The sequence below is a fragment of the Macaca fascicularis genome, chromosome 5 (assembly GCF_037993035.2).
Source record: "Macaca fascicularis isolate 582-1 chromosome 5, T2T-MFA8v1.1".
In the NCBI taxonomy this organism is placed as follows: domain Eukaryota; kingdom Metazoa; phylum Chordata; class Mammalia; order Primates; family Cercopithecidae; genus Macaca; species Macaca fascicularis.
In genome coordinates, this window is record NC_088379.1 from 99,451,613 (window position 1) to 99,477,703 (window position 26,091).

The 26,091-nt window shown below is 41.1% G+C and overlaps 1 protein-coding gene across 1 annotated transcript; it reads left to right on the forward strand.

Annotated features, from left to right (window-relative positions):
• Positions 1-2,272: 2,272 nt before the first annotated feature.
• ATOH1 (atonal bHLH transcription factor 1) lies at positions 2,273-4,499 on the forward strand. The gene has a single exon (XM_005555445.4). It carries the CDS (start codon positions 2,444-2,446, stop codon positions 3,506-3,508), a length of 1,065 nt encoding a protein of 354 aa, XP_005555502.3. The 5' UTR covers positions 2,273-2,443; the 3' UTR covers positions 3,509-4,499.
• The last annotated feature ends 21,592 nt before the right edge of the window (positions 4,500-26,091 follow it).

The window sequence follows — 26,091 nt, forward strand, 5'->3', positions numbered from 1 at the left end:
ATACAATCAAATTTAAAGCAAAAAGTTTGGATGATGCAAGCTCAAGGAAAATTTGCGCATCCTACGCATTTGGTAGTGACATTATGTGAAAGAATTTCAGGATTAAATTTCAGTTGATAGAGTTGGAAAAAAGTGGATGTATAGGGAATAAAATGAAATATAGACAACTGATACTACCAGGCTCTAGTTGCTTACACTGCCATACATATATAGATGACAGTTAATTGTCTCTCTGAAAGTTCTATTTAAGCATCTACAGCTACTAGCAATTATTTTCTCAAGAAGTACATTTTATGTGGTAGCACTATTTATAGTAACAGCATTATTAGTTGACTGCAATAACACCCAGTCCAATCACCAAACCATTGGAGAATTTTCTTCCCAAAAAAAGACACTAGATGGCCTTTTCTTTTCCTTTATTCTCATGGATGGTTTTCAGGTTAGGTTTGTTTTGTTGTTGTTGCTTCTATGCGTCTTTAACATTTACTTCAGCAGAGCCCAAACGTTCACACAAGAATAAAGCTCTGAAGTTTCTGGCACCCGTAAGATAGGCCCCGGACTATTCCTAGACACCAGCAATTAGACGAGGTTGAAGAAGAAACAGAGGAAGAATGGTGTCTTAAACATCATTTTGCACCCTGTTCTACTATTCTGTATCTTTATAGGATATATCCAGTCCAGTCCCAGAAAATCTACTGCCCAAGGAGTTCTAGATGACAGGTTAGATCAAGCCCCGGCAAATATTTGCGAAAACAACATTCAACTGCCTCTGGACATTGCAAAGACATATTCCAGGGAGCTATCTCTTTGGCTCTTTTTTAACGTCTTGCCTAGAGGATGAGACTCCTTTCGGGATGACAGCCACTGGGAAAGTAAAAGCAGCAGTAGCACCAGCTGGTTGCATCGCACTCCCGCGCCCCAAGGGCGGTGCAGGAGAGCGCCCGGAGCCAGAGCCAGGGAGCGCTGGGCGCAAGCTGGGGCGCGCCCAGGGCCAAGGAGCTTCTGATTGGTTCTTAGCTGTGAATAGACCAGGCCAAGGCTAATGGGAGCAGAGCGGGGTGTTCACCTGGGAATTGGCCTCCCCGCCTTGCCAAGGGCCTCCTTGATTGTACCGGGCGGAGAGGACGGAGGGCGGGGGCGGGAAAAGGGAAGCACCACCTAACTAAACGGAGGGGCGGGAGGAGGTTAAACTGAGGAAACCACGAGCCCATAGAAAAGAGAGGGCTATCGAGGCAAAAGGGTAGGTAACTTGGGGCTTCTGTGCCTTGAAAGTGTTAAGGATTGCAGGGAATGCAGGCGCCTTTCATTTTACTTTGAGCACCCTACCCTGGCTGGGCATTTAATGAGGAGTCCTACTGTGTGTGTTGAAACCTGCATAATACCGTAAAATATTCCGGCCCTAAATTACACTCGGCGGAGAGATTTAGGCAGATTACAATCCTAATTGGCCGCACGGTGCTGGGGAAAGGGGACAGAGAGAATTGGGGGACCTGGAATTTGGTGTACTATCACTGCACCGCAGCTCTACTTTCCATTAAGAAAAAGATCACATGACGAAGTCGAACTAAGAGATGTGAAGTAAAAAATGAAAAGATGGAGTAAAAGTAAGAAACAAACTCTGAGACGAGTGGGGTTTTCCCCGTTTATTCCAACAGCAATCTTAAATGATAGACGTCATGTAGCAGTTATATATCTATGAACATGTATGAGAGATTTATAAATACCTGCATACATAAATACAAACATCCTATTGTACATGAGAGATCGTAAATGCTTGGGCATCAGAAGTGGGAGCTGATCCTAGCTTGGGGGCAGCATCGGGCAGGCAGGCTTCTCTTTGATGTGAGTGCCTTCTGGGCGCCCGGCGCGTCCAGCGTCGCCCAGAGCCGCCCGCGGTAGCGCACGTCTGACCCGAGTCCTCTCGGGCACCAGCCTGAGAGCCGGCTCCGCACCGGCTACCGCACCCCAGCCGCCAGGGTGGTGACACACACCGGAGTCGAATTACAACCCTGCAATTAACATATGAATCTGACGAATTTAGAAGAAGGAGGAAAAAAAAAAAAAAAAAAGCCTGAGCAGGCTCGGGAGTCCTCTGCACACAACTTTTCTCGGGGTGTAAAAACTCTTTGATTGGCTGCTCGCACGCGACTGCCCGCGCCCTCCATTGGCTGAGAAGACACGCGACCGGCGCGAGGAGGGGGTTGGGAGAGGAGCGGGGGGAGACTGAGTGGCGCGTGCCGCTTTTTAAAGGGGCGCAGCGCCTTCAGCAACCGGAGAAGCTTCGTTGCACGCGACCTGGTGTGTGATCTCCGAGTGGGTGGGGGAGGGTCGAGGAGGGAAAAAAATAAGACATTGCAGAACAGACCCGGGAAGGACCTTTTTTTGGTTGAACTGGTGTGCCAGTGCTGCCTCCGATCCTGAGCCTCCGAGCCTTTGCAGTGCAATGTCCCGCCTGCTGCATGCAGAAGAGTGGGCTCAAGTGAAGGAGTTGGGAGACCACCATCGCCAGCCCCAGCCGCATCATCTCCCGCAACCGCCGCCGCCGCCACAGCCACCTGCAACTTTGCAGGAGAGAGAGCATCACGTCTACCCGCCTGAGCTGTCCCTCCTGGACAGCACCGACCCACGCGCCTGGCTGGCTCCCACTTTGCAGGGCATCTGCACGGCACGCGCCGCCCAGTATTTGCTACATTCCCCGGAGCTGGGTGCCTCGGAGGCCGCGGCGCCCCGGGACGAGGCAGACGGCCGGGGGGAGCTGGTAAGGAGGAGCAGCGGCGGTGCCAGCAGCAGCAAGAGCCCTGGGCCGGTGAAAGTGCGGGAACAGCTGTGCAAGCTGAAAGGCGGGGTGGTGGTAGACGATCTGAGCTGCAGCCGCCAACGGGCCCCTTCCAGCAAACAGGTGAATGGGGTGCAGAAGCAGAGACGGCTAGCAGCCAACGCCAGGGAGCGGCGCAGGATGCATGGGCTGAACCACGCCTTCGACCAGCTGCGCAATGTTATCCCGTCGTTCAACAACGACAAGAAGCTGTCCAAATATGAGACCCTGCAGATGGCCCAAATCTACATCAATGCCTTGTCTGAGCTGCTACAAACGCCCAGCGGAGGGGAACAGCCACCGCCGCCTCCAGTCTCCTGCAAAAGCGACCACCACCACCTTCGCACCGCCGCCTCCTATGAAGGGGGCGCCGGCAACGCGACGGCAGCTGGGGCTCAGCAGGCTTCCGGAGGGAGTCAGCGGCCGACCCCGCCCGGGAATTGTCGAACTCGCTTCTCAGCCCCGGCCTCTGCGGGAGGGTACTCGGTGCAGCTGGACGCTCTGCACTTCTCGACTTTCGAGGACAGCGCCCTGACAGCGATGATGGCGCAAAAGAATTTGTCTCCTTCGCTCCCCGGGGGCATCTTGCAGCCAGTGCAGGAAGAAAACAGCAAAACCTCCCCTCGGTCGCACAGAAGCGACGGGGAATTTTCCCCCCATTCCCATTACAGTGACTCGGATGAGGCAAGTTAGGAAGGTGACAGAAGCCTGAAAACTGAGACAGAAACAAAACTGCCCTTTCCCAGTGCGCGGGAAGCCCCGCGGTTAAAGATTCCCGCACCCTTTAATTTTTGCTCTGCGACCGTCGTTGTTTAGCAACGACTTGGCTTCAGATGGCAGCTACATTTGATGGTTTGCAAATGCCGCGGCTGTTCCAAACTTCCTAGGGTCCATACTGTTTGATGAAAACTTTGTTAAAGTCGTGTCCTTTCCGCCCACCTTCTGCTCCCCCTGTAGATAGATACAGTATAATTGTATGTACCCATATATGGCATCATTATTCTAGTTCCCTGCTGCCAATACGCTGCTGAAACGTCGCATCTTCTCTGTCACTGGTTGGGGTTTAATTTATTTTGTGCCCTGGGCATCCATCCTTGTGTGTTGCGCACTCAAGTGTGGGAGATTTAGTCTTCCGAAGTTGTTTTCCAAAATGCACAATGAAACGCAAAATTAGTGCTTCCAAAGTGGATAACTTTTGACTATGTTATTGTTAGAAAACAGGGAACTTTAAGGTTTATATATTGTATAAACATACCCAGTATGTGCATCCGATCGCGAGTGGCGTCTTTTAGGAAACTTGGCGCACGCACTTTATCAGCCGCTGCTGCGGTGGTGGCTCCAGGAGAAACTCAACTGCCAATTGCAGACCAGTTTTTTTTTGTTGTTTTTTGTTTTTTTTGTTTTTAACACAGCCACTTATAACTCTTAAACTCTTTGCAAATGTTTGTTTAAAAAATGAAAAAAATTTTAAAAATCTAGTAGTGTCAAAAGCATTTGGTCAATTTTATTTTGCCTTGTTAATATTAGAAGACTTATTTATTATTGTTTGCTAAACATTTCTACTTATCTTGATTCGTTTTTTACGTTTGCTATTCGAGATCATTTTATTTTAATTTAGCAAAGCCAACTGCCATTGTTTAATGTATTTTCTTTTGCAAATGATTAAAATAAACGTGAAAAGAAACTTCTTTGTCACTTATTCCATGAGTATAACTACTGAAAACAATTTTTAAATGAATGACTTTGAAGAATTGAGCTAAGTCTTCTATTAAATGCCATTTATGCGATCTTACAGTTTTGAAGAAAAATGTTGTAAACTTGGTGCCTTCAGGTAGTATTAAAACCCCTTCAAAGAAAAGAACTCAGATCAATAATTAAATTGTGAGATAAAACTTTTTCCAAATTAGCAGCACAGTTTTGCCTCTTTCATGGCCAGGATCTTCCCAGTCTTCTTCACTCCTTGCCCCAACAACTGCAAGGAGCCTCAACTCCTGCAAGGGGTCGGGAGGCCATGAGTTTTAGGTTTGCTAGAACCCAGCCTGGAGTAGTTAACTCTACCAGGGTTAGCTATGTCCACTCATAAAACCTACTCAAGCTGAAAATTTTTCATGTAGGTCAAGCGCAGCGCACTGCCTCTCTGCCTCTGTCTCTCTCTTTCTTCTGGGAGAGGAAGACCTGAAGAGAGAAAGATGATAACAGAAAAAAACTTGAGGGGAAAAAAGGAACTGGATTCATTGATTCAAAAATTAGAAGTGTGTAGTTGCCCTGGGAATTTGTTGACCTCCACTCACTTTTTTCTTTTCACACAATTCTGCTTCTTCCAATGTAGAAGCTAATGTCTGCCTTTATTTTGTCTTTCTGAATTAGCTTCTATGTAGAAAATATTCAACTACATTTTTGAGTCAATTGTAGAAACTAAACGGTTCTGTCACTCTCACCTCAGGTGTCCTCACTACGGAAACACCTATTCTGGGTCTCAGGATCATAGGTTTTGGAAAAGCTAATAGTCGTGTGTGTGTGTGTGTGTGTGTGTGTGTGTGTGTGTGTGTGTGTGTGTGTAGAGAGAGAGAGAGACGGAGAGAGAAGAAAGTGGAATTAAAAAAATAAATTTGGCAAACATGAGAGTAGGACTATTTACTAAACTAAATATTCGAGAACATTCCACTGGATAAACATCGTTGAATTTGAGACCTTGATTTTAAGCCAAGTCTTTTATCTTTTGTGGCCTCACTGGGATAACAAATTGCGGGGAAATGAAGCACCAAAAAGAGCAAGGGAAGGTTACTATAATCACTCCTGCATCCTCTTCTCCTCCTAGCACCTTGAAAAGAGGAGAACGCCAAAAAGAAAAAGGAAAGCGCCACAAACTGGGTTTGCAGAAAGAGTAATGCGCGAGGGAGCGTAGGTTCTGGTCTCCAGTAAGAAACTGCGGAACTAGCTTTTTACTGACCACCTGGGTATGTGTGACTTTCAGCGGAAGCCGACCAAGAGATGCAGAGAACCTCCGCCAGCTCTCTGAAAGAAGCGAGCAGGCGGCTCGTGACACTTTCCAGGGCAGAAATAATGCACCTGTCCCTTAGATAACCTCTTGCACCCACCAAGTTTGCCGTGCTCACGATAAACATCAGGAATCTTCGGGCTGCTGAACAAATCAAGCGATTGCTTCTAACACATTTCCATTTCGCTCTCAATAAGCAGACCCAACAGGTATGGACATACAGCACACTTGCGGGATGAGAGCACGCATATTTTTATAGTTATGTGCTTAGTGTGTTCGCATGCATGTGACGAGGACCTAGACTCATTTTACCTGTTGTGAATCTGACTCAGAAAAAGGACAGGATGAAGGAAAAGGTGATTTCTTTTTTCCTCAAAGAAAATCTATGTTTCATTTTTCAAAACGATTTATATTCCTTTTGTGTCAATGAAAGAGGAGAAAGACCTTGTCCAATGTTAATATTTTTCATGAGCTCATAGAAATTGCAAAACAGAAAGGACATCAGAAACATCTTCCTTCACATCTTTTATAAATGAGGAAACTGCTGTCCCTAATTTGCCCCCAAAATCACACAGCTAGAAAGTGTCAATATACAGAACTGAACTTAGTACTCCTGGCCACTAGGTCAATGTTATCATAATTTTTTCTCTGAGGAAATCAATAGATAAGAACTACAGCTATCTAAATGTTGGCAGGGACGGGTTATACCGCCACAATAGGTGGATATACATTTTTAAATATTAGTGGCATTATACAGGAATTGGAGATAACCCCAGCTTCATTTAAGGACATTCTTTACATTTCTTCTCAAAAGAAAAACAACCATAACGGAATATCAGAAATATTACACTGATAGTCTTTATAACAATATAGAATTGGAAATATTATAACAGACTGGTTGAAAAGGGAGAATAAATTTTACTAACCCATTAAGACATGCACAGAAAGTCAAATCACTGTGGTAAATTGAGTACTCTAAGTTCAAATGAGAGCTTTAACCCCTTTTCTCTCCATTCTATTTCTTCCTTTTTTTAATGCTGGCATTTCTTTGAAAGAGATGTACAATCACATTTCCATTTTAAGGTTCTGCTATGGAGTTTGCATAACAAACGTTTGGCAGCTCGCTCTCTTACACTCCATTAACAAGCTGTAACATATAGCTGCAGGTTGCTATAATCTCATTAATATTTTGGAAACTTGAATATTGAGTATTTCTGAGTGCTCATTCCCCATATGCCAGACCACTTCTGCCATGCTGACTGGTTCCTTTCTCTCCATTATTAGCAATTAGCTTCTACCTTCCAAAGTCAGATCCAAGTATCCAAGATACTAGCAAAGGAATCAACTATGTGTGCAAGTTAAGCATGCTTAATATCACCCAAACAAACAAAGAGGCAGCATTTCTTAAAGTAATGAAGATAGATAAATCGGGTTAGTCCTTTGCGACACCGCTGGTGCTTTCTAGAGTTTTATATATTTTAAGCAGCTTGCGTTATATTCTGTCTTTGCCTCCCACTCCACCAGCACTTTTATTTGTGCAGGGTTTTGGCTCGCCACACTTTGGGAAACTTATTTGATTTCACGGAGAGCTGAAGGAAGATCATTTTTGGCAACAGACAAGTTTAAACACGATTTCTATGGGACATTGCTAACTGGGGGTCCAACTTGACCAGAAAAAAAAGGGGGAGGTTAATTTCCTTAATCTTAACCAATGAATGACCAATATTTTCATAAGGCCTTTCTATTGATTTTAGAGTATTTGAACAAACTAAGTAGAGTGCTTGAACCAAGTAAGAGGTCTTTTATCAAAAGATAGCTTGTAATATTTCTCTCCTTTGCTCATTTGAAAATTCAAGAAAAAATAATATCAAATTCGTCTTGCCAGTTTCAAACCCGAATTAGAATCGGAAAGTAAAAGTAGTAGATGCGCTTATCAGTTATAATCTAGACTTGTCAGCTGCAATCTAGAATAACCAGCAAGCGCTGGTGAGCCTTACAGATAACCAATCGTAGTTGAATTGCTTGCAGTTATTTTTGTGAGAAGGGTTAGGAGATGGAGGGAGAAGGATACAATAAAGGCACAAGTTTTTCTCGATGTTGTTGACTCTACATTCACTAACCGCCCTCTCCTCTACGCCAGGCAGAGTCCCAGACGCCGACAACTAAGGTTCCTCCCCTTCTCCTACTAGGCCGCTAAGGAGAAAGGGAAAACTGAGAGGAGAATGGGTTAAATCCTTGGAAGCAGGGGAGAGGCAGGGGAGGAGAGAAGTCGGAGGAGTATAAAGAAAAGGAAAGAAGCGTGGGGGTGGTTTGCCGTAATGTGAGTGTTTCTTAATTAGAGAACGGTTGACAATAGAGGGGCTGGCAGAGGCTCCTGGCCGCGGTGCGGAGCGTCTGGAGCGGAGCACGCGCTGTCAGCTGGTGAGCGCACTCTCCTTTCAGGCAGCTCCCCGGGGAGCTGCGCGGCCACATTTAACACCATCATCACCCCTCCCTGGCCTCCTCAACCTCGGCCTCCTCCTCGTCGACAGCCTTCCTCGGCCCCCCACTGGCAGAGCTCACAGTAGCGAGCTTCTCTCGCCGCCTCCCGCGCTGGGCCGGGGCCCCTCTCCTCCCCCAGCTGCGCAGCGGGAGCCGCCACTGCCCACTGCACCTCCCAGCAACCAGCCCAGCACGCAAAGAAGCTGCGCAAAGTTAAAGCCAAGCAATGCCAAGGGGAGGGGAAGCTGGAGGCGGCAGAGGAGGCGGCGGGAGAGCTGTGGGGTTGTTCAGGAAAAGTTGGGCTGGGGGCTGAGGCACCTGAAGCAGTGAACCAGGACTAGAAAGCAAGCGCATTCTCCTGCGCAAGCGGAGATTCAAACGCGCTCCCTGAACCCATGCAACCGCCCGGCCCAGCGCCGGTATTTGAAGATCTGCTTCTCTTTTCTACCCAGAGGTGCATTTCTTCACTCACTCTGTTATTCTAAAGACTTTTTTTTTTTTTTTTTTTTAAATACTGGTAAAATTCTCAGTTTAAACGAGAAGCCGACGTATAGGCATTGTCTTCCACGTGTCAATTCACGGGCGGGTGCCTGACTCTTCTTTCCTTGGCTCCTCAAGAAAAGTTAAGCATTCAATACAAAGACTGTAGGCCTTTCTCTTCTCAGGGTGCCTCTGCCTTTTCAGCTCTGCTTTCTCTGGTCCCAGACAAACAAATTAGGCATTCGCTGCCTAATCTACATGTAGGCCAGGCCCATTCTGCAAGTTCATAAGTTCCCCCAGCCAAACCAGAAGGCTCCTCCTTTGAGCTGAAAAACAAGGTGCTCTTCAATATAAGTATTTTTCACTATTGTTTTCAACAATTCTGATTAGTGAGTTAAGAGACATGATCAGGCAAACGCTGTTTGGATGTCGGGCAGGTTCACCACAGCTGCAGGGCCTAGCTACTGTTAGGTTGATGAAGAAGGTGTGAGCTAGGATTCGAGGTTTTGGGATTTCTCAAGCCAAGAGATGTCATTACTCTTTTGGACCACTGGCCACTTGTTTGTCATTTCTAGATACAGTTCCCCATAATCCCTCCCACCTTCCTGTCGCTACAAACTCTTAAAGATGGGGTGCTGGTAAGGGAGGGGCTAGGATTGGAAAGGATCTTTAATGATCTGGGGCAGGGGGGAAGTAGCATTGGAGCGAGGAGTAGGCATCATTCTTTGTACCTTAGGGGCCACAAAACTAGGAGAGATCTGAAATCACTGGGCCACCAGTTGACCAGGAAGATGGGAGGCCAGTTCTTTTTATTTTCAATAACGCATCTGCCTCTGGAAACAAGCTAGCAGAAATGTACAGGATTATTTATTTTCTTTAAGTTTTCTTCCAACCCAAGAGATGTTGATTCAGTCAGTCAAGGAAAAATCCCGGGAATCTGCATACAGGGTTTCCAGGCGATTCAGATACTAGTAGAGCAGAGGATCCCTGAGACACTAATGTAAGGGAGTTTCTATCAGATACCTTCTTGAGCTTGTCTATGAAAATGGAAACTAGCTAATAATTCCCCCTTACCTCCTTTTACAGTATTTGATATTTTTTTGTTATGTTTTGCTTCCAGAAAAAGAGAAGCAGGCAACATAGCTTCTTGGATACCATGACTTGACTTTGGGGCTTTCAGGCTGTTTGACCTGGGACAATGTGATCCAGGCCTAAGCTGCCTTTGGAGGCATAAGGGCATCAATCCAGGAGGTACAAGACATTCACCCTCTGACTGTCCAACATAAGTGACTCTGTGGGAGAAGCCAAAATGATAACCAGTGAGTGTTTATGAAAAGCAGGGAGTAAGAATTTGCTCAGGCCAAACAAACTCTAAAAGAAATAGAAGGATGTGGGAAGATTGTCAGGAAGCCCTTGATTTAAGGTAGGTGGACCAAGTCATATCACTCTGTACTAACTCTAGCCTGAATTTAAAGGGTCATCAAATTTGATGGAAATGTTAGCCACCTATCAACTGACCGAACAAATAGCTGTTCTGTTGTGCTGGTAATGGTAATCAGAGAATACAGAGAAAAACACTTTCATGATGTAGAAAGGCAATGAGCCCAGGAAACAGTGTAACTTTCTTTGGTGACTAATTCTTTTATTTCTTTCAAACTCTTCCTCACTGTCTCATATAACCTACATCCCTCTTCTTTTCATCAATGAATGGGCACTTACTGAACACCAGTCTATATCAGAGGAGTTAACCACCCTGGGAGATGCCAAAGAATAAAATAGAGCTCCTTCCCTTAAAGGACTCAGAACATGGGTGGAGCACAGTGGCCCACGCCTGTAATCCCAGCACTTTGCGGGGACAAGGCAGGCGGATCGCTTGAGATCAGGAGTTCAAGACCAGTCTGGACATGGTGAAACCCCGTCTCTACTAAAAATACAAAAAAAAAAAAAAAAAAAAAAAAAAAAAAAAAATTAGCCAGGGGTGGTGGTACATGCCTGTAATCCCAGCTACTCGGGAGGCTGAGGAAGGAGAATCACCTGAACTTGAGAGGTGGAGGTTGTGGTGAGCTGAGATTGTGCCATTGCATTCCAGCCTGGGCAACAAGAGTGAAACTCTGTCTAAGAAAAAAAAAAGAAAAGAAAAGAAAAAAAAAAAAAAGAAAGAAAAATAAAGAAAAAAAGGACTTAGAACAGTTGAAATATCAGAACAAACGTAGAAAAAAAAGCTTCATCTCCTAGATGAGGGTAGCATTATCGCTACAAATGAACCACAGCATTGTTGCCTTATATTTGCCGTCACATTATTTCACTCACTATTCCAGGTGTATCCTGTGCATAACCTTCTTTGTTACCCTCAAAAATAGTAGAGATTTTGAATTACCTGAAACCATACAACTAATCTTTAAATCAACCACTTTTGACCTCAGAGAATACCTTTATTTGTTTTTTATGAGGTTGCTAGGGTGTAGTCATAATTTCATACCAGAAAAAAAAATGAGATTCTGAGAGAGATTTGAATATCTTATAGAAGGTAACATAGTCTCAGTGGCTTCATGGTCACAGAAACTCAGGTCTTTTCTCAGCCTAGGGTCAGTGTTTTTTTTCACCACATTTCACCTGCCTTGGATTCATGTTTTGAATCAGCCATCTTGTACTTGTTTCTCCAGTTCTTGTCAAATGTGGAAGTGGTAGAGATCTCTGAACTCTTCTGTTTTACATTTGCTCCAGAGGGAGATAAGATAATTCTTTGGAGATGGCTATGGAGCAGGCTCCATTTCCACATGATAGATTTAACAGCCTTACCGGAGAGAGTAATTTTCATTTAGAATGCCAGCTTTGCTCCTCTGATGTGACTGATACTGGACATGATTGCCATTTATTCCATATTGACATTCATTTCCACTTTTATCTAGAAAAATCCATCCGAATGCTAAACACAAAACAGTATGAGGTCAGGAAATGAGGCTAAAGAGTGTTATATGAAAATGTGTCCTGAAGAGTAATGGCCTGAAAGCAGGTATTTCCCCAAATTGTTGCCTCATCTATGCTTGCAAAAATGGCAGGGAAAACAAGACTATAATTCTTACTGAAAGGAGAAGTAAATGTACCTGTTACATTTGTAGCTGTGGATTCATTCAGTGATAACATACATGTTTTATTCACCTGGTCATTGGAGCTGTTGGCTTTTTCCCCTAAAGCTTCCTGACAGGAAATGCCACTGTGCTGAGTGGTGCAATGTCTAAAAAATATTTCTCTGTTTTGAAAAATTCTGATATTTACCTGTCACAAGTCAGTACTCCATTTTATAATGCCTCCAGATTCATTGGTTTAAGGCAATTTCTTTCGTATGACTTGTGACTTAGAAGTATTCAACCCCTCAAAGAGTGAAGTGAGGAGTTGAGACGACTTGAAAAGCAGAATACATTCCTAATCAAAAAAGGAAAGTTCAAAAGCCGCCACAAAGGTCACATGTTAGGATCAAGGGATAAACTTTGTGTTTGCAGTGCTATCTAGATATTTTTCCACAGGTTACTTAGCTCCTATTGCTCCCTCTCCCCACCTGCACACCAGGACAGCTCCTAGGGATTTAGGTCAGAGCACTTTTTACCACGACCTAAACCCAGATTGCTTGTTTGAAGGGGTATGGGGAAGATGAAGTCTCGCTCTGACACCCATGCTGGAGTGCAGTGGCATGATCTCGGCTCACTGCAACCTCCGCCGCCTAGGTTCAACTGATTCTCCTGCCTCAGCCTCCCAAGTAGCTGGGATTACAGGTGCCCGCCACCATGCCTGGCTAATTTTTGTATTTTTAGTAGATGGGGTTTCACCGTGTTGGCCATGCTGGTCTCAAACTCCTGACCTTATGATCCACCTTGGCCTCCCAAAGTGTTAGAATTACAGGCGTGAGCCACCATGCCCTGCCCAGATTGCTTCTTAACATGTCCTGCCTTGTGGTACCAGATGACTCACCTGGCCAAACATTCCTCACTATTTTCAGGCATCTACATGGCTCCTATTTCTAGAAAAGGAGTGTGAAGCTATCATGTAGACCTTTTCTGCTTTCTCTGAAAATGATCTTAAATGTGTTCATTGTAGGCAAGAAGGCTACTTTCCCAACATTTTGTTCAACATCTCTTCTTTTTCCTCCACCTTCTCCATTTTGCTACAGAGAGGTGTAGATTTACCCAGACCAAGGGTATTGGCTTTGGTTTAATGTTTTCTCATAGGTGCTGCACCCTACATTAGCCTGTTGGCCCAAGCACTAGAGAGATGGAGACAGGCATGGTTATTCAGTCAAAGACGATATTAATGAGGGAGCCTGAGCCTTCTCCGGGCTTGTGGAAGGAGAGGAGTAATTTGGTAAGGTCCATTTGGGAGACCCTCCGGAGCACTTTTCCAGGTACCTGGCATTTTATATGAAGGTCCTTCTTGAGGGAGCCTCCTCATCCTCACACTGCTGAGAAATAAAGAAAATAATTCATCTTTTGGGCTAAGTGTTGTCCTCAAAACTCTTTCACCTCTGAGATCACCTCCTTCTCGGTTGCTCCCCAACACTTCAAGGTCTGGTGAAGATTTTTTTTCCTCCTGGAACCCCACACAAAGTTCTCTCACATTCCACAGGAATTTCAGATTTGTTTTTAAGCACCAGCCCCTTGAAGGCAGGAGTCCATGTCTAATTTGAGTTTGCCACTAGCCCAGTGACAGGCAGATAATGCCCATGGAAGAGATAGGTGAGATTCAAGGTCACTTAGGCCTGTGTGTGTTCTGCCTGGCCCCAGAATTCCTTGTCTTTCTTTCTCTTTAGATCAGATGCTTTAAACTGATTACAGCCAACTGTGGGACTTCTTTCTGTCCTAAAAACTATAAAGTCTTTCTAACAGGTTTTCCCTTCCCTTCTTTAACTTTTTGCCTAATCTCTGAAACCCCTAGACAGAATGAAATACTCCGTCCACTGCGCTCCACGGGTCCTTCTAACAACTGACACTTTTCTAAAAGCACATTTCCAGAGTCAGGGCAAAGTCTTATCCACCGTTGCATCAGGGTTATCAGAAACCTCAGTATGCCTTTCCAGGATTTAGTTGGACAGGCTGATGCCCTCAGGTCAGTCTTGGGAAGTTACTTTCTTCTCTGGCCCTGTGCTGCCTTACAGTGCACTGCCTGCACTGCCGTGGCTGAATGTGACTCAAGGGGTTACCCTGCAAGATCCCCAGAAGGCAGAAGCACAATTCTAGCCCCTCTTCCCCTTGCACTTTCTCACTACCTGTATCGCCTGGCTGCATTTTCTAACACATTATTCCTTCTGGCACCATCTTCCCTTTCGTGAGTTCCCACATGCTTTTCATTCATTCTTTTCTAGAAGTTTCCACTTTCCTATCATTTCCCCCCAGTCCTTCTGACATCTCTTGGTCCAATTGCCACCTTTTCTTCCCCCATTCCCTTGACCTTTATTTCCCAGGACTGGCCCTCCTTAGGCAGTGGTTTTATTTCATATATTTGTTCCTTTACCAACACCCTAACCTCATTGGTCCCCATTCTTTGGGTCTGTCCTTCTGGTTTGCCTCTAGCATGCAAGTCAAGACAAGACCTGAGCAGCCACTTCACTGCATGGTGAGCAAGGCAACAACACTTTTAGTTAGCAGCCCAGGCAGGCGCTGGTACAAATTAATGCCTTGTACTTTTGAAAACTCTGCAGTGCCTCCTGTAGGAGCAGCGCAGGCATCAGTTCTTCATCTTGGACAGGGAACACAGCAGAGGCAGGGAGGTGCAGGTGGGCATCAGAGAGCTAGGGAAACCGGATCTCCTGTTAGTGTGAACTGAAGGTTTTTTTCTCCCTTATTCTTTCTTCCCTCCCCTCTCTCTCCTGACAGAGACACCCAGCAGTGTTTTGGTGGCTGTGCTGTCGACTTTCGCCTCCTAATCTCGGTTAATCAACTCGAGATCATTGATGCAGGTCAGCATCAGCCCATCTGTTTGATCAAGAGTCAGAGATCTCTATTTCTTTGCGGTCAGAATTCCTCCCTGGGGCAGGCACCCTGCTATAGTAACCTTCATTTAATACCCCCGTTATCATTAGCATCAGAGCTCATCGACACGCCTTTCCACAGAGTATCCCTGCTCCAGCCTAGAGGACTCCAGTGTCTTCAAGGAATACCTTATTGGAGTTCACCTTGACTGCAATCTGAAGGAAGTGCTACTGCTTTCAGCAACAAATAACCACTAAGCAATAAACATTTCAAGATCATTCCTCTCTAAAAACAATATTCAGTTTTTTCTGTTTCTTTCCATCATGTACCCTTTTCAGTTTATCTTCATCTACAGGATAAACAAAATTCCCTCAAAGAGGCTGTCTCTTATCAGTGGGAATAATTTTTGTCCAACATGCTTTAAACTGGTTTGCAGGATACTTACAAAGAACAATAGGGGAAATGAAATAAACCATTCAGAACTGTGCCCTGAAGTTTAGCGAGGTAATTGATCCTTCCACTGGATCCTCCTGAATTTTTCAACAGTAAACTAATTCATCTTCAACTGTAGATTTTGCCATTATTGTATGTTTCACAAACAGCAGATGCTTTAAATAATTTCAACATTTACCCCATAAGTTAAATGAATAAGACATCTGGTTAATATAATAACACTTCTAGAAATAAGAGAAAGAAAGATGAAAGAGAGAGACAGAGTAAGAGAGAGAGAGAGAGAGAGATTGCTAGTGCAAAACTTGCACGAGGGATTTGCACCTGTACAACTTGAGGTTACTTAATGCCTCCTGAAATCTAGAAGTACTTCCAGGACAGCTGGCAAATAGGGGGTTAATCATTACAGAAAATGATGCATCATATCTTTTCAGTTTGGTTTATACTGAAGGGCAGTAAAGATTTATGCTTCAGGAGGATAAAACTGTTATTTTCAGAGTGTGGTTGTCTCCTTTGAACGTTTATTTTCTGAGGTAATGTAGATATAACTAGTCTATGTTGTAGAACATTCCTAGTGCTCCCTGAAAGAACTCTCTGGTACTTTAATCATCTGGATATATTAGGCTATATGAAAACGTCTTGGGTTTCTGAAATGTTCTAACACCTAAGGCTTATAAGAATATTGAGCTATAGTAACATTTGAAAAACAGAAGATTCCTTAGACATTTTATTAAATTAGGTAATACTGTTTGTCTATATTAGTTTCCATTTTCTTGCAGGATTTGTCAAAAAGATAGTTTCATCCTCCTTCAACCTAAAAGTAATATTTTTAGTTACTGCTAACCACATTTTAATTTAGAAAAATTTATGAGTTGGCCTTTTTTCCCTAATAGACAGTATGCTTAATTCTTTCTTATATTGGTGGAAAATTACTTCATGGATGTAGATAAGATAGGTATATCTTATTACTATATATCTCTCTGGTATTGTATTTTCCAGTTCCAGGAAGGCGAGATTGAAAGAGCTTTCTGTCACCAGCTAGTTATTAACAAAAACAGTATTCATTGCCTTTCTGGTCTTAGGCAGCATCTGAAGCTCCCTGCAGTTCGATCCTGTGATTATTAACTCACTTCCCACCAGTATCTTATACAGGCCCATTATCTACTGTCAATATTTTTATAGCCTGTGAGGAGAAGTCCTGCTACTTCCTGTTAGAAGGGAGGTAACAGGGTTTTCTCTCTCTTTTTTTAAGTAGATAAATATGTACTCAACAAATATGTTTGATGAGGAGGTAAGAAGGGAGGGAAAAGGGAGCCAAGCATCTGCTGTCTCACAGGTTCATTGTGTGGTTAATCATTTCTCTAGAATAGTTTTACAGGGTGTAGGCTTTCCAAAACAAGGATTACTGAAAGATCCAGGTTTGAAAACTTTTTCGGTTCTGTTCAGACTTGAAATCCTAGACATTAGGTATGGGGTTGTGTGTGTGTGTGTGTGTGTGTGTGTGTGTGTGTGTGTGTGATTGTTGTTGTTGATTTTTAACCATTTTATCTTCATGTCAGCCATTTTGACTTTCTAGCTTTGAGAAATCTCTGAAGGAAATTTTCCTGAAAGAGATGAATTGATGTATCATCTCTACATTTAAGAGAATGAAGCTTCACAACATAGGACTGTCATAGGGATTTATTATGAAAACACGGTTAGTGTTTCAAGGCTCTACTTTGTAAGAATAAATATTTTTTAAAAGTTTATGCAAATAAAACATAACCTTTAGTTCAAAGCATGTACTTTCAAAAGTAACTTTTATTCAGGTTCCTATATTCTCTATCTCATGGCTGCTCTGATAAAATAAAAGAACAAGGCCAGTGATCATAGATGTGGGATAACACAAAATATTGTCATGAATCACAGTACTTTCAAATATACATTATGACACATAATGTTCAACTTTGAAAACTTTTAAATTGAAAACATTTTTGTCAAGCATTAGAAGATTCTTTCTGTGTTTATAGTTTTATCTTTTCAAAAGAGTAGTAGACTCGAAGTCAGTAATTCTGTTTTATTCCCAGTTTTCTCACTTATTAATTCTGTGTACCTAAGGCAACGTATGTAGCTTTTCTGAAATTTAGTTTTATTAACTATGAAAGAGGGAAGAACAATTAAACTTGAGCCACCCACATCAGAGACTTGTTTTTAAAATCATGTAACATAAAAGAATCTCATAAGATCACATATATGTACCAGGTTAGGCCAATTATGCTGTGGCAACAAACAAGACCAAAATGTGAGTGACATAAGCAACAAAAGTATATTTCTTGTTCATAATACAAAACAATCAGAGGAGGTCAGCTGGGACTTAGCTGTGACCACAGATCAGCTGGTCTCTTATTACTTAGGCACCCAGAATGACACGGCAGCCACAGCTAACACCTCAAGCATTGCTAGTTACCAAATACAGAGGGAAAGAAGGCTCTGGAGGCACTTATATTATCTGCTTGGAAATGACACATATCACTTCTGCTCACAATTTATTGGCTAAAACTCCTCAGAAGGCCCCATGCTCCCACAAAGAGGTCATTAAGTACAATCCTACCAGGCTATAAATAGCATTAATGACCACCATAATTTGTAGCGGGAAATTTTCAATGTCAAATTGCTTTACAGGTAAATGTTATTTACCAAAAGTAAACTGGGGATTTCCAGGAATTAAGGTAGACATGAATAGACAAAAGTCATAGTACTTTTTGTGATTTAACTCTCTAAAGTGAACTTACTTAGAGGTCTTTAAATTAAATAGTTTGGATATATTTGCTTGGAATTACAGAAAACATTGACCCAGAGGTTACTAGAATGAAGCTTGACATTCTATTTGGCTTCAACCAGATCATAGTTTTCCTAAAATACAGGTCCTTATCCATTTGCTAAGATACAATATTTTAAAAACAAAAAACAATAACACATAGATCTTGATGCAGCAATAACAATAATAAAAATACTGTATTCATCACTTACAGATAAATCAATTATTGCCAAGATGAGACAGTCAGAAGTCATTGCAAGACTTTTGGGACAATTACAGGGAAAATAAGTTCTGTTTCATCAGATTTCAGAAACTACTAGATGTAACCCTGGAGTTGTGAGTGGTTATTTCTACCATTACACAGATACAAGTTGCCTAAGAAGATCACCAATCCAGAAGAAAGCAGAGTAAAGATGAAAAGAGAGAAAAGGGTGAGGGGGTGGGGGTGTGTGTGTGTCAATCTAATCACTTAATGTCTTTAAATTCAGCATGCCTAAAATTAGTTATACTCTCTAGCTTCCCAATTTTTTGAGCCAATAAATCCCTCTCTCCTCAGTTTTTTCTTTAAATCAATTTAAATTAGGTTTCTGCCAATTAAATCTAAAATTATCCAGAGTAATACAGAAATTTACTGTATTTGCTACTGTGTTAGACTCAGTCAGCTGCTAAAAGGATGAAAATCTCAAATTATATCCTAAGAATACAATCAAATTTAGAATCTGAATATTTCCTTTATTCATGCATCCATAGTTTAGGTTCTATATTTTTTCTCTATTTTTTGGGTCACTTTGATAAAAATATCTGGTCCATTTCTAAGTTTTGGCCTAGACTAAGTCAGGGTGGTCATTTGGCCAATAGTGCTAAACTAACAAAGGTGATGAGCAGAATCCTGTACTTACTTAACCTCTAAAGCAAAGGCAACTATCTTTCTATACAGAAAAATCGATTTAAAGTGTTCTATACAATGTTCATCTTTGGTCATCAGTTCATCTAAGAATTTTTTCCATTGTAATTGAATACTTACTATGAGCAGCATTGCATTAAATCCTAAATTATAAAATATTTTTGGGTGAGGGAATAAATAAAATTCATGTGGGCTGGTTGTTTTCTAGCTGCTGAGAAGACAGATCATTGTCTTCATGGACTCTGTGATCCACTGAGGAGAAAGAGAGACAGTAACAAGATAAACAAATGTAATAGGTAGTGGTTTAGGTGGTGATCATCATTAAAGGGGAAAGTTAGAGAAAAGGAAATTAAAGCCATGCAGGGTTGGGGAAGAGGTTGAAATTTTATTCTGAGTGGCCAAGACAAACCTTGCTGAGGTGACTTTGGACAAAAGACCAGAAAAGTAATGAAGCTAGTGAGCCCTGTGGATAACTGGTCATGAGTTTAATGCACATAGTAAAAACTCTGGACATAGTTTAAATGTATAGGTAATAGTAGGTTTGTGCAAATGTAATTGCGTTATTTACTATTGAAAGTAATGGCAGGCCGGGCGTGGTGGCTCAAGCCTGTAATCCCAGCACTTTGGGAGGCCGAGACGGGCGGATCACGAGGTCAGGAGATCAAGACCATCCTGGCTAACACGGTGAAACCCCGTCTCTACTAAAAAATACAAAAAAACTAGCCGGGCATGGTGGCGGCGCCTGTAGTCCCAGCTACTCGGGAGGCTGAGGCAGGAGAATGGCTTAAACCCGGGAGGTGGAGCTTGCAGTGAGCTGAGATCCAGCCACTGCCCTCCAGCCTGGGCGACAGAGCGAGACTCCGTCTCAAAAAAAAAAAAGAAAAAGTAATGGCAAAAACTACAATTACATTTGCACCAACCTAATAGGATAGGCTGATACTGGAAGTGAGATGTGAGAGACACAGAGAAGACTAGGATCACACTAAAATTTTTGTTCTGAGCAACTGGAAGAATAGTGTTGCTAGTAAATGAGATGAGAAAGACAACAGAAGAAACAGGTGGGAGGGAAGCTCAGTTTTGAACAAGTTAAGTCTTCTTTAAGGGGCTACTAATGACTTCTCTGCCAAATATCAAGATGAATCTGCTTGAAGAAAAAATGAAGTTTTCTTACTCTCAAAGAAGTAGTAGTGGTGATAAATCCTTGTATCATTAGGCAATCTGAGTTTTAATCACTTAATGCTTAGGCATCTGAACTCTAGTGTCAGACTGCCTGGGCTCAAATCCTGGCATCACCACTTACCATATGATGTGACTTCGAGTAACTTACTTAAATTCTAGGAATTTTTTTTTCTTCATTTTTCAGTTGGGTATAATAATCTTACTACTTTATAGATTTACTAATCTATGAATACAGTGCACTAATACAGTGCATTCCACATAGTCAGTAGGCAATAAATATTTGCCAACAGTTGTCAACATGCTTTGTTGATATGGTTTGGATTTGTGTCCCTGCCCAAATCTCATGTCGAATTGTAATCCCCAGTGTTGGAGGTGGGACCTGGTGGGACGTGATTGGATCATGGGGGCGAATTTCCCCTTCTGATGCTGTACTTGTGACAGAGTTTCATGAGATTTGGTCATTTAGAAGTGTGTAACACCTCCCTCCTCTTTCTCTTCCTCCTGCTCCATCCATGTAAGAGGTGCCTGCATTCCATTCACCTTCTGCCGTGATTGTAAGTTACCTAAAGCCTCCCCAGCATGCCTCTTATACAAACTGTGGAACCATGACCTTTTCTTTATAAATTACCCTATCTCAGGTATTTATTTACAGTAGTGTGAGAACAGACTAATACATTTGTCTTTTTTGTTAGACTGAGAGCTCATTAAATTCGGGGATCAATCTTACTCTTGTTTTATTCACTGCCCCTAGCAAAGCATTTGAAATATAGTAACTATTAAATTTATTAGTGCATACAGCTAAGTATAACTGAGAAAGTTTGGTACATTAACCTTCCCATAGAACTGGCAATTTAGTCATCATTTCTAAATCCAAATGATAATGGCCAGAACAGTTCTGTACAAGTAGTGAAGAATGAATAGATCTTTGACTATAGAGATGTGAGGGAGGCTATGTTAGGTAAAAGAAAGAGGCCAAAGGAAGGTGGAGAAAAGGAAAGATGAATTGTATTCCCTCTACTCCGATTCCACTTCTCTTTGAAACTGGGAGAACAGACTTCTATGCATTTCTGTGCTAAATGTTAACCAGTGTGAGCACAGACTCTTTGAGACTTAGTTCCTGTATTTATACAAACTGATAGATGTGTGAGGATAAAATGAGATTGTACATGTGAAATTTACTAATAAAGGTATGAATCTACTTATAAAGTTCAAACAACTATTAGAGTACAACGTAAATCCCAAAATCTGTGCGGTAAGTTGTAGGTTAAGGGTACTTGAGAAAGGTTGCAGTGCTAGGGAAGATAGAATAAGCACACTTCTGTCTCTCCCACTTAATGCAGGTATAAATGTTGATGCAACTATATGAAGATGCTGAAAAGTAAATTTTAGCAGGAAGATTGGAGAAAGAGCCCAGAATTTGAAGTTGCACCAAACCAGTGGTGAATTTTCCATTTTTCCCTTCCAGTATCACTTGACATAGGCTCAAGGAAAGTTCTAAATCCAGAAGTACACATGAGTAAAGAGCACAAAGCTTCAAGAAGATCCCTTTCTTAATGATTGTCATTCTAACTGGTGTGAGATGCTATCTCATTGTGGTTTTGATTTGCATTTCTCTGATGGCGAGTGATGATGAACATTTTTTCATATGTCTGTTCGCTGTATCAGGAAACAACAGTTGCTGGAGAGGATGTGGAGAAATAGGAACAGTTTTACACTGTTGGTGGGACTGTAAAGTAGTTCAACCATTGTGGAAAACAGTGTGGCAACTCCTTAAGGATCTAGAACTAGAAATACCATTTGACCCAGTCATCCCATTACTGGGTATATACCCAAAGGATTATAAATCAAGCTGCTATAAAGACACATGCACACGTATGTTTATTGCAGCACTATTCACAATAGCAAAGACTTGGAATCAACTCAAATGTCCATCAGTGACAGACTGGATTAAGAAAATGTGGCACATATACAACATGGAATACTATACAGCCATAAAAAAGGATGAGTTCGTGTCCTTTGTAGGGACATGGATGCGGCGGAAAACCATCATTCTCAGCAAACTATCGTTAGAACAGAAAACCAAACACCACATGTTTTCACTCATAGGTGGGAATTGAACAATGCGATCACTTGGACACAGGAAGGGGAACATCACACACCGGGACCTATTGTGGGGAGGGGGGAATGGGGAGGGATAGCATTAGAAGATATGCGTGATGTAAATGATGAGTTAATGGGTGCAGCACACCAACATGGCACATGCATGCATATGTAACAAACTTGCATGTTGTGCACATGTACCCTAGAACTTAAAGGATAATAATAATAATAAAAGAAGATCCCTTTCTTTCTAAAGAAATTGTGGGAGAGAGGAATCCCACAGATCACAGAGAGAGGGGAAAATCCTTACTTTTTCATCATTATTTTTCCCTTCTCTCTTGCCTTAGCCCCCAGGCAATATTATTGTGGTGGTAGTGGCCAGGGAGTTACCTAAAAATCTGAAGAAGAATCCCTCTCTATGAATAAAGTAGTCCCAAGAGCATGAAGTTAATCCCCATTGCTTTTTTCTTTCTCTGTCTTTCCACAATTTTGGCAGTATATGCAGACCCAGTCACAAGAATATCATGTCAGACAAAGGGAATTTAACCCCTAGTTTTCTGTACAGAGGGCCAGTAAGTAAGGCCTGTAGGAGCCAGAGGTATTGGGGAGGTCATGGTGAAAGGGAAGATCAGAAGTCAAACTCATAAAAACATACAGGCACTCCTGGGTTGACTTAAGAGCTGTGCATGCATGGAGGGAACACTCTTAAAACGAATGAGGAGTCTCATCAAAGAAATAGAAGACACAAGGAAAAACAATAAAAATTGTATAAAGTATCAATAACATAAAAAATGTTTGCTAGATGGGATCAACAGCAGAATGGAGATGACAAAATATAATAGGTAAACTTAAAAATAGGTAAATAAAAATAATCATAAACAACAAAGACAAATTTTAAAAGATTATAAAGAAATGAGCAAAGACTTAGGGGCCTCTGGAACAATTCCAAGAGGTCTATGTCATCAGAGTCCCAGAAAGAGAGGAAAAACATCAAGAGGCATAAAAAATATTTAAAGAAATAGTGGCTGAAAACTTCCCAAATTTGGCAACAGTCATGTAGTTATACATTCTGGAAGCTTAGTAAAGTCCTAACAGTATACATGTAAAGAAATCAATGTCCGAATATATTATAATCAAACTATTGAACACTAAAGACAAAGACAAAGTTCTGAAGGCAACTAGAGAAAAATAATACATTACTTACAGGATGTAGTAATTTGAATGACTGGATTTGTTATCAGAAACCATAGAAGTGAAATAAAGTGAAATAACATTTTCAAAGTGCTGAAAGGAAAGAACTGTTACCCCAGAACTCTATATCCAGTAAAAAATATCCTTCATAAATGAAGGAAAAATAAAGAAATTCTAAGATAGAGGAAAAATAAGAATTTATCACCAAATATCTGCTCCAAAAAAAAGGTCAAAGGAAATTTCTCATGCAAAAGGGACTTGATATTAAAGGAAAACTTAGAACATTTGGAATAAGAGAAATGTAACAGAAATTGTAAAAGCTGGATAAACATATTAGATTATTCTTCTCCTCTAAGTTCTTCCAAATATGTACACCAGTCAAAGCAAAATAATTTCAGAAAACATTGTCTTGACAGGATTTTCAAAAGCAAAAAAAAGTTTCAAAAAACGCTGTGTTAATAAGATTTTCAAAGTAAGTAGAACTAACCCATTTGACAACTGCAACATAAACAGGGAAGGTTAAAAGAAAACCTGTGGGAGTTTTCTACACTCCTTCAGTAGGTAAAATATTAATTCTAGGTAGACAGTGACAAGTTAAATATGTATTATTATAAACTACAAAGAAACTGTTTTTAAAAACTATACCAAGTGACATAGCCAAAAACTCAATACATAAATTAGAATAATAAAAAATAGTTAAATAACCCAAATAAAGCAGTGAAGAAGAAACGGACAGAAAATAGAGAATAAAAAGAAAACAAATAATAAAACAGTAGACCTAATTTCAATTTTTTTTATTATTATTATTTTTTTTTTTGAGACGAAGTCTCGCTCTGTCGCCCAGGCTGGAGTGCAGTGGCCATATCTCAGCTCACTGCAAGCTCCGCCTCCCGGGTTCACGCCATTCTCCTGCCTCAGCCTCCGGAGTAGCTGGGACTATAGGCGCCCGCCACCACGCCCGGCTAGATTTTGTATTTTTTAGTAGAGACGGGGTTTCACCGTGTTAGCCAGGATGGTCTCGATCTCCTGACCTCGTGATCCGCCCGTCTCGGCCTCCCCTAATTTCAAACATATTAATGAATTTATTAAATATAAATAGTCCAAGAAAGCAAAGTAAATGACACAGGTTGTCAGAATAACTTTTTTAAAAACTCAACTATATACTGTTTGTAAGAAATCTCCTTCAAATATAATTTTATTAGGAGGTTAAATTTAAAAGATGAAAAACTAAATACTACACAAACATTAATCAAAAGAAAGTTTGTGTGGTTAGTATCAGATACAGTAAACTATAAAAAAGGAAAATCACTGGTGATTAAGAGAGAGATTGCATATTTTGAAAAAAGAAATTTACAAGAAAACGTACAATTATTCTAAATGTGTATACACCTAACAACAGAGCTTCAAAATATATAAAGCCAAAACTGATAGAGCTGAAAAGAGAAATATCTAAGTCTACAAACATACTTAGAAATGTCAACATTCCTTTTTCAATAATTGATAGAACATGTACACAGAAAACTAGCAAAAACATAAAAGTACTGAATAGCACTATTAAACAACTAGGTCTAGTTAACATTTATAGAATATCCAACCCAACAAAAGCAGATTACATACTCACCAGGGTAGACTATATTCAGCATCAGCCTCATACCAAAACCATACAAAAACAGTATCAGAGAATAATACTACAGAATAATATCCCTCAGAATATAGACAGAAAAATAATCAACAAAATGCTAGCAAACCAACTTCATAAACATATAAAAAGAATATAGGACAAAGAATATATGACTATGACCAAGAAAAGTTTGTTTGGGAACTTAGGGCTAGTTCAATATTTGAAAATCAGTCAATGTAATTTAACATATTAACAGACAAAAGAAGAAAAAACATGACTATCGATTGATGCAGAAAAAGCATTTGATAAAATTCCACATCTTTTCATAATAAAAAATACACATTAAACTGAGAAAAGTGGGGAGATTTCTTAACCTGATAAAGGACATCTACATAAAACCTACAGCGAACATCAAGCTTCATGATATAAGAATGTTTTCCCACTGGGAATAAGGCAAGGCTATCCATTTTCATGACTCTCACAATATTGTACTGAAAGCCATAGCCAGCCCAAAAACACAAGACAATTTGGAAAATGAGAATTAATCTGTTTCTATTTATAGATGATATGCTTGAATATGTAGAAAATCTTACGAAATCAAGAAAAACCTCTTAGAACTACTACGTAAATTTAGTAAGGTTGCACATTACAAGTTCAATACACAAAATTCAATCACATTTTTATATACTAGCAATGAACAATTGGACACTCCAATTAAAAAAACATTTATAATTATTCCAAAAATGAAAATATTTAGAATAAATCTATTAGGTTGCTGCAAAAGCAATTGTGGGTTTTGCCATTGAAAGTAATAGCAACGCCTGCAATTACTTTTGCAGCAACCTAATAACTACGAAACACTGATTAAAAACTCAAAGAAAGCCTAAATAAATAGAAACACATCCTGCTCATGGATTGGAAAACTCAATATGTTGACATGACACTTTTCATTAAATTGTTCTACAGATTTTAACACAATATTAATCAAAATTCAAGTGAGAATTTTTATAGATCTATATAGTGGATTCCAGAATTTATATGAAAAGACATGGGAGCTTGGATACACAAAATGATTTTATAAAGAAGAATAAAATAGAAATACTTATATTTTCCAA

What these genes read in the sequence shown, in the direction of transcription:
- ATOH1 (XM_005555445.4), top strand. Translation starts at nt 2,444, where the DNA reads ATGTCCCGCCTGCTGCATGCAGAAGAGTGGGCTCAAGTGAAGGAGTTG.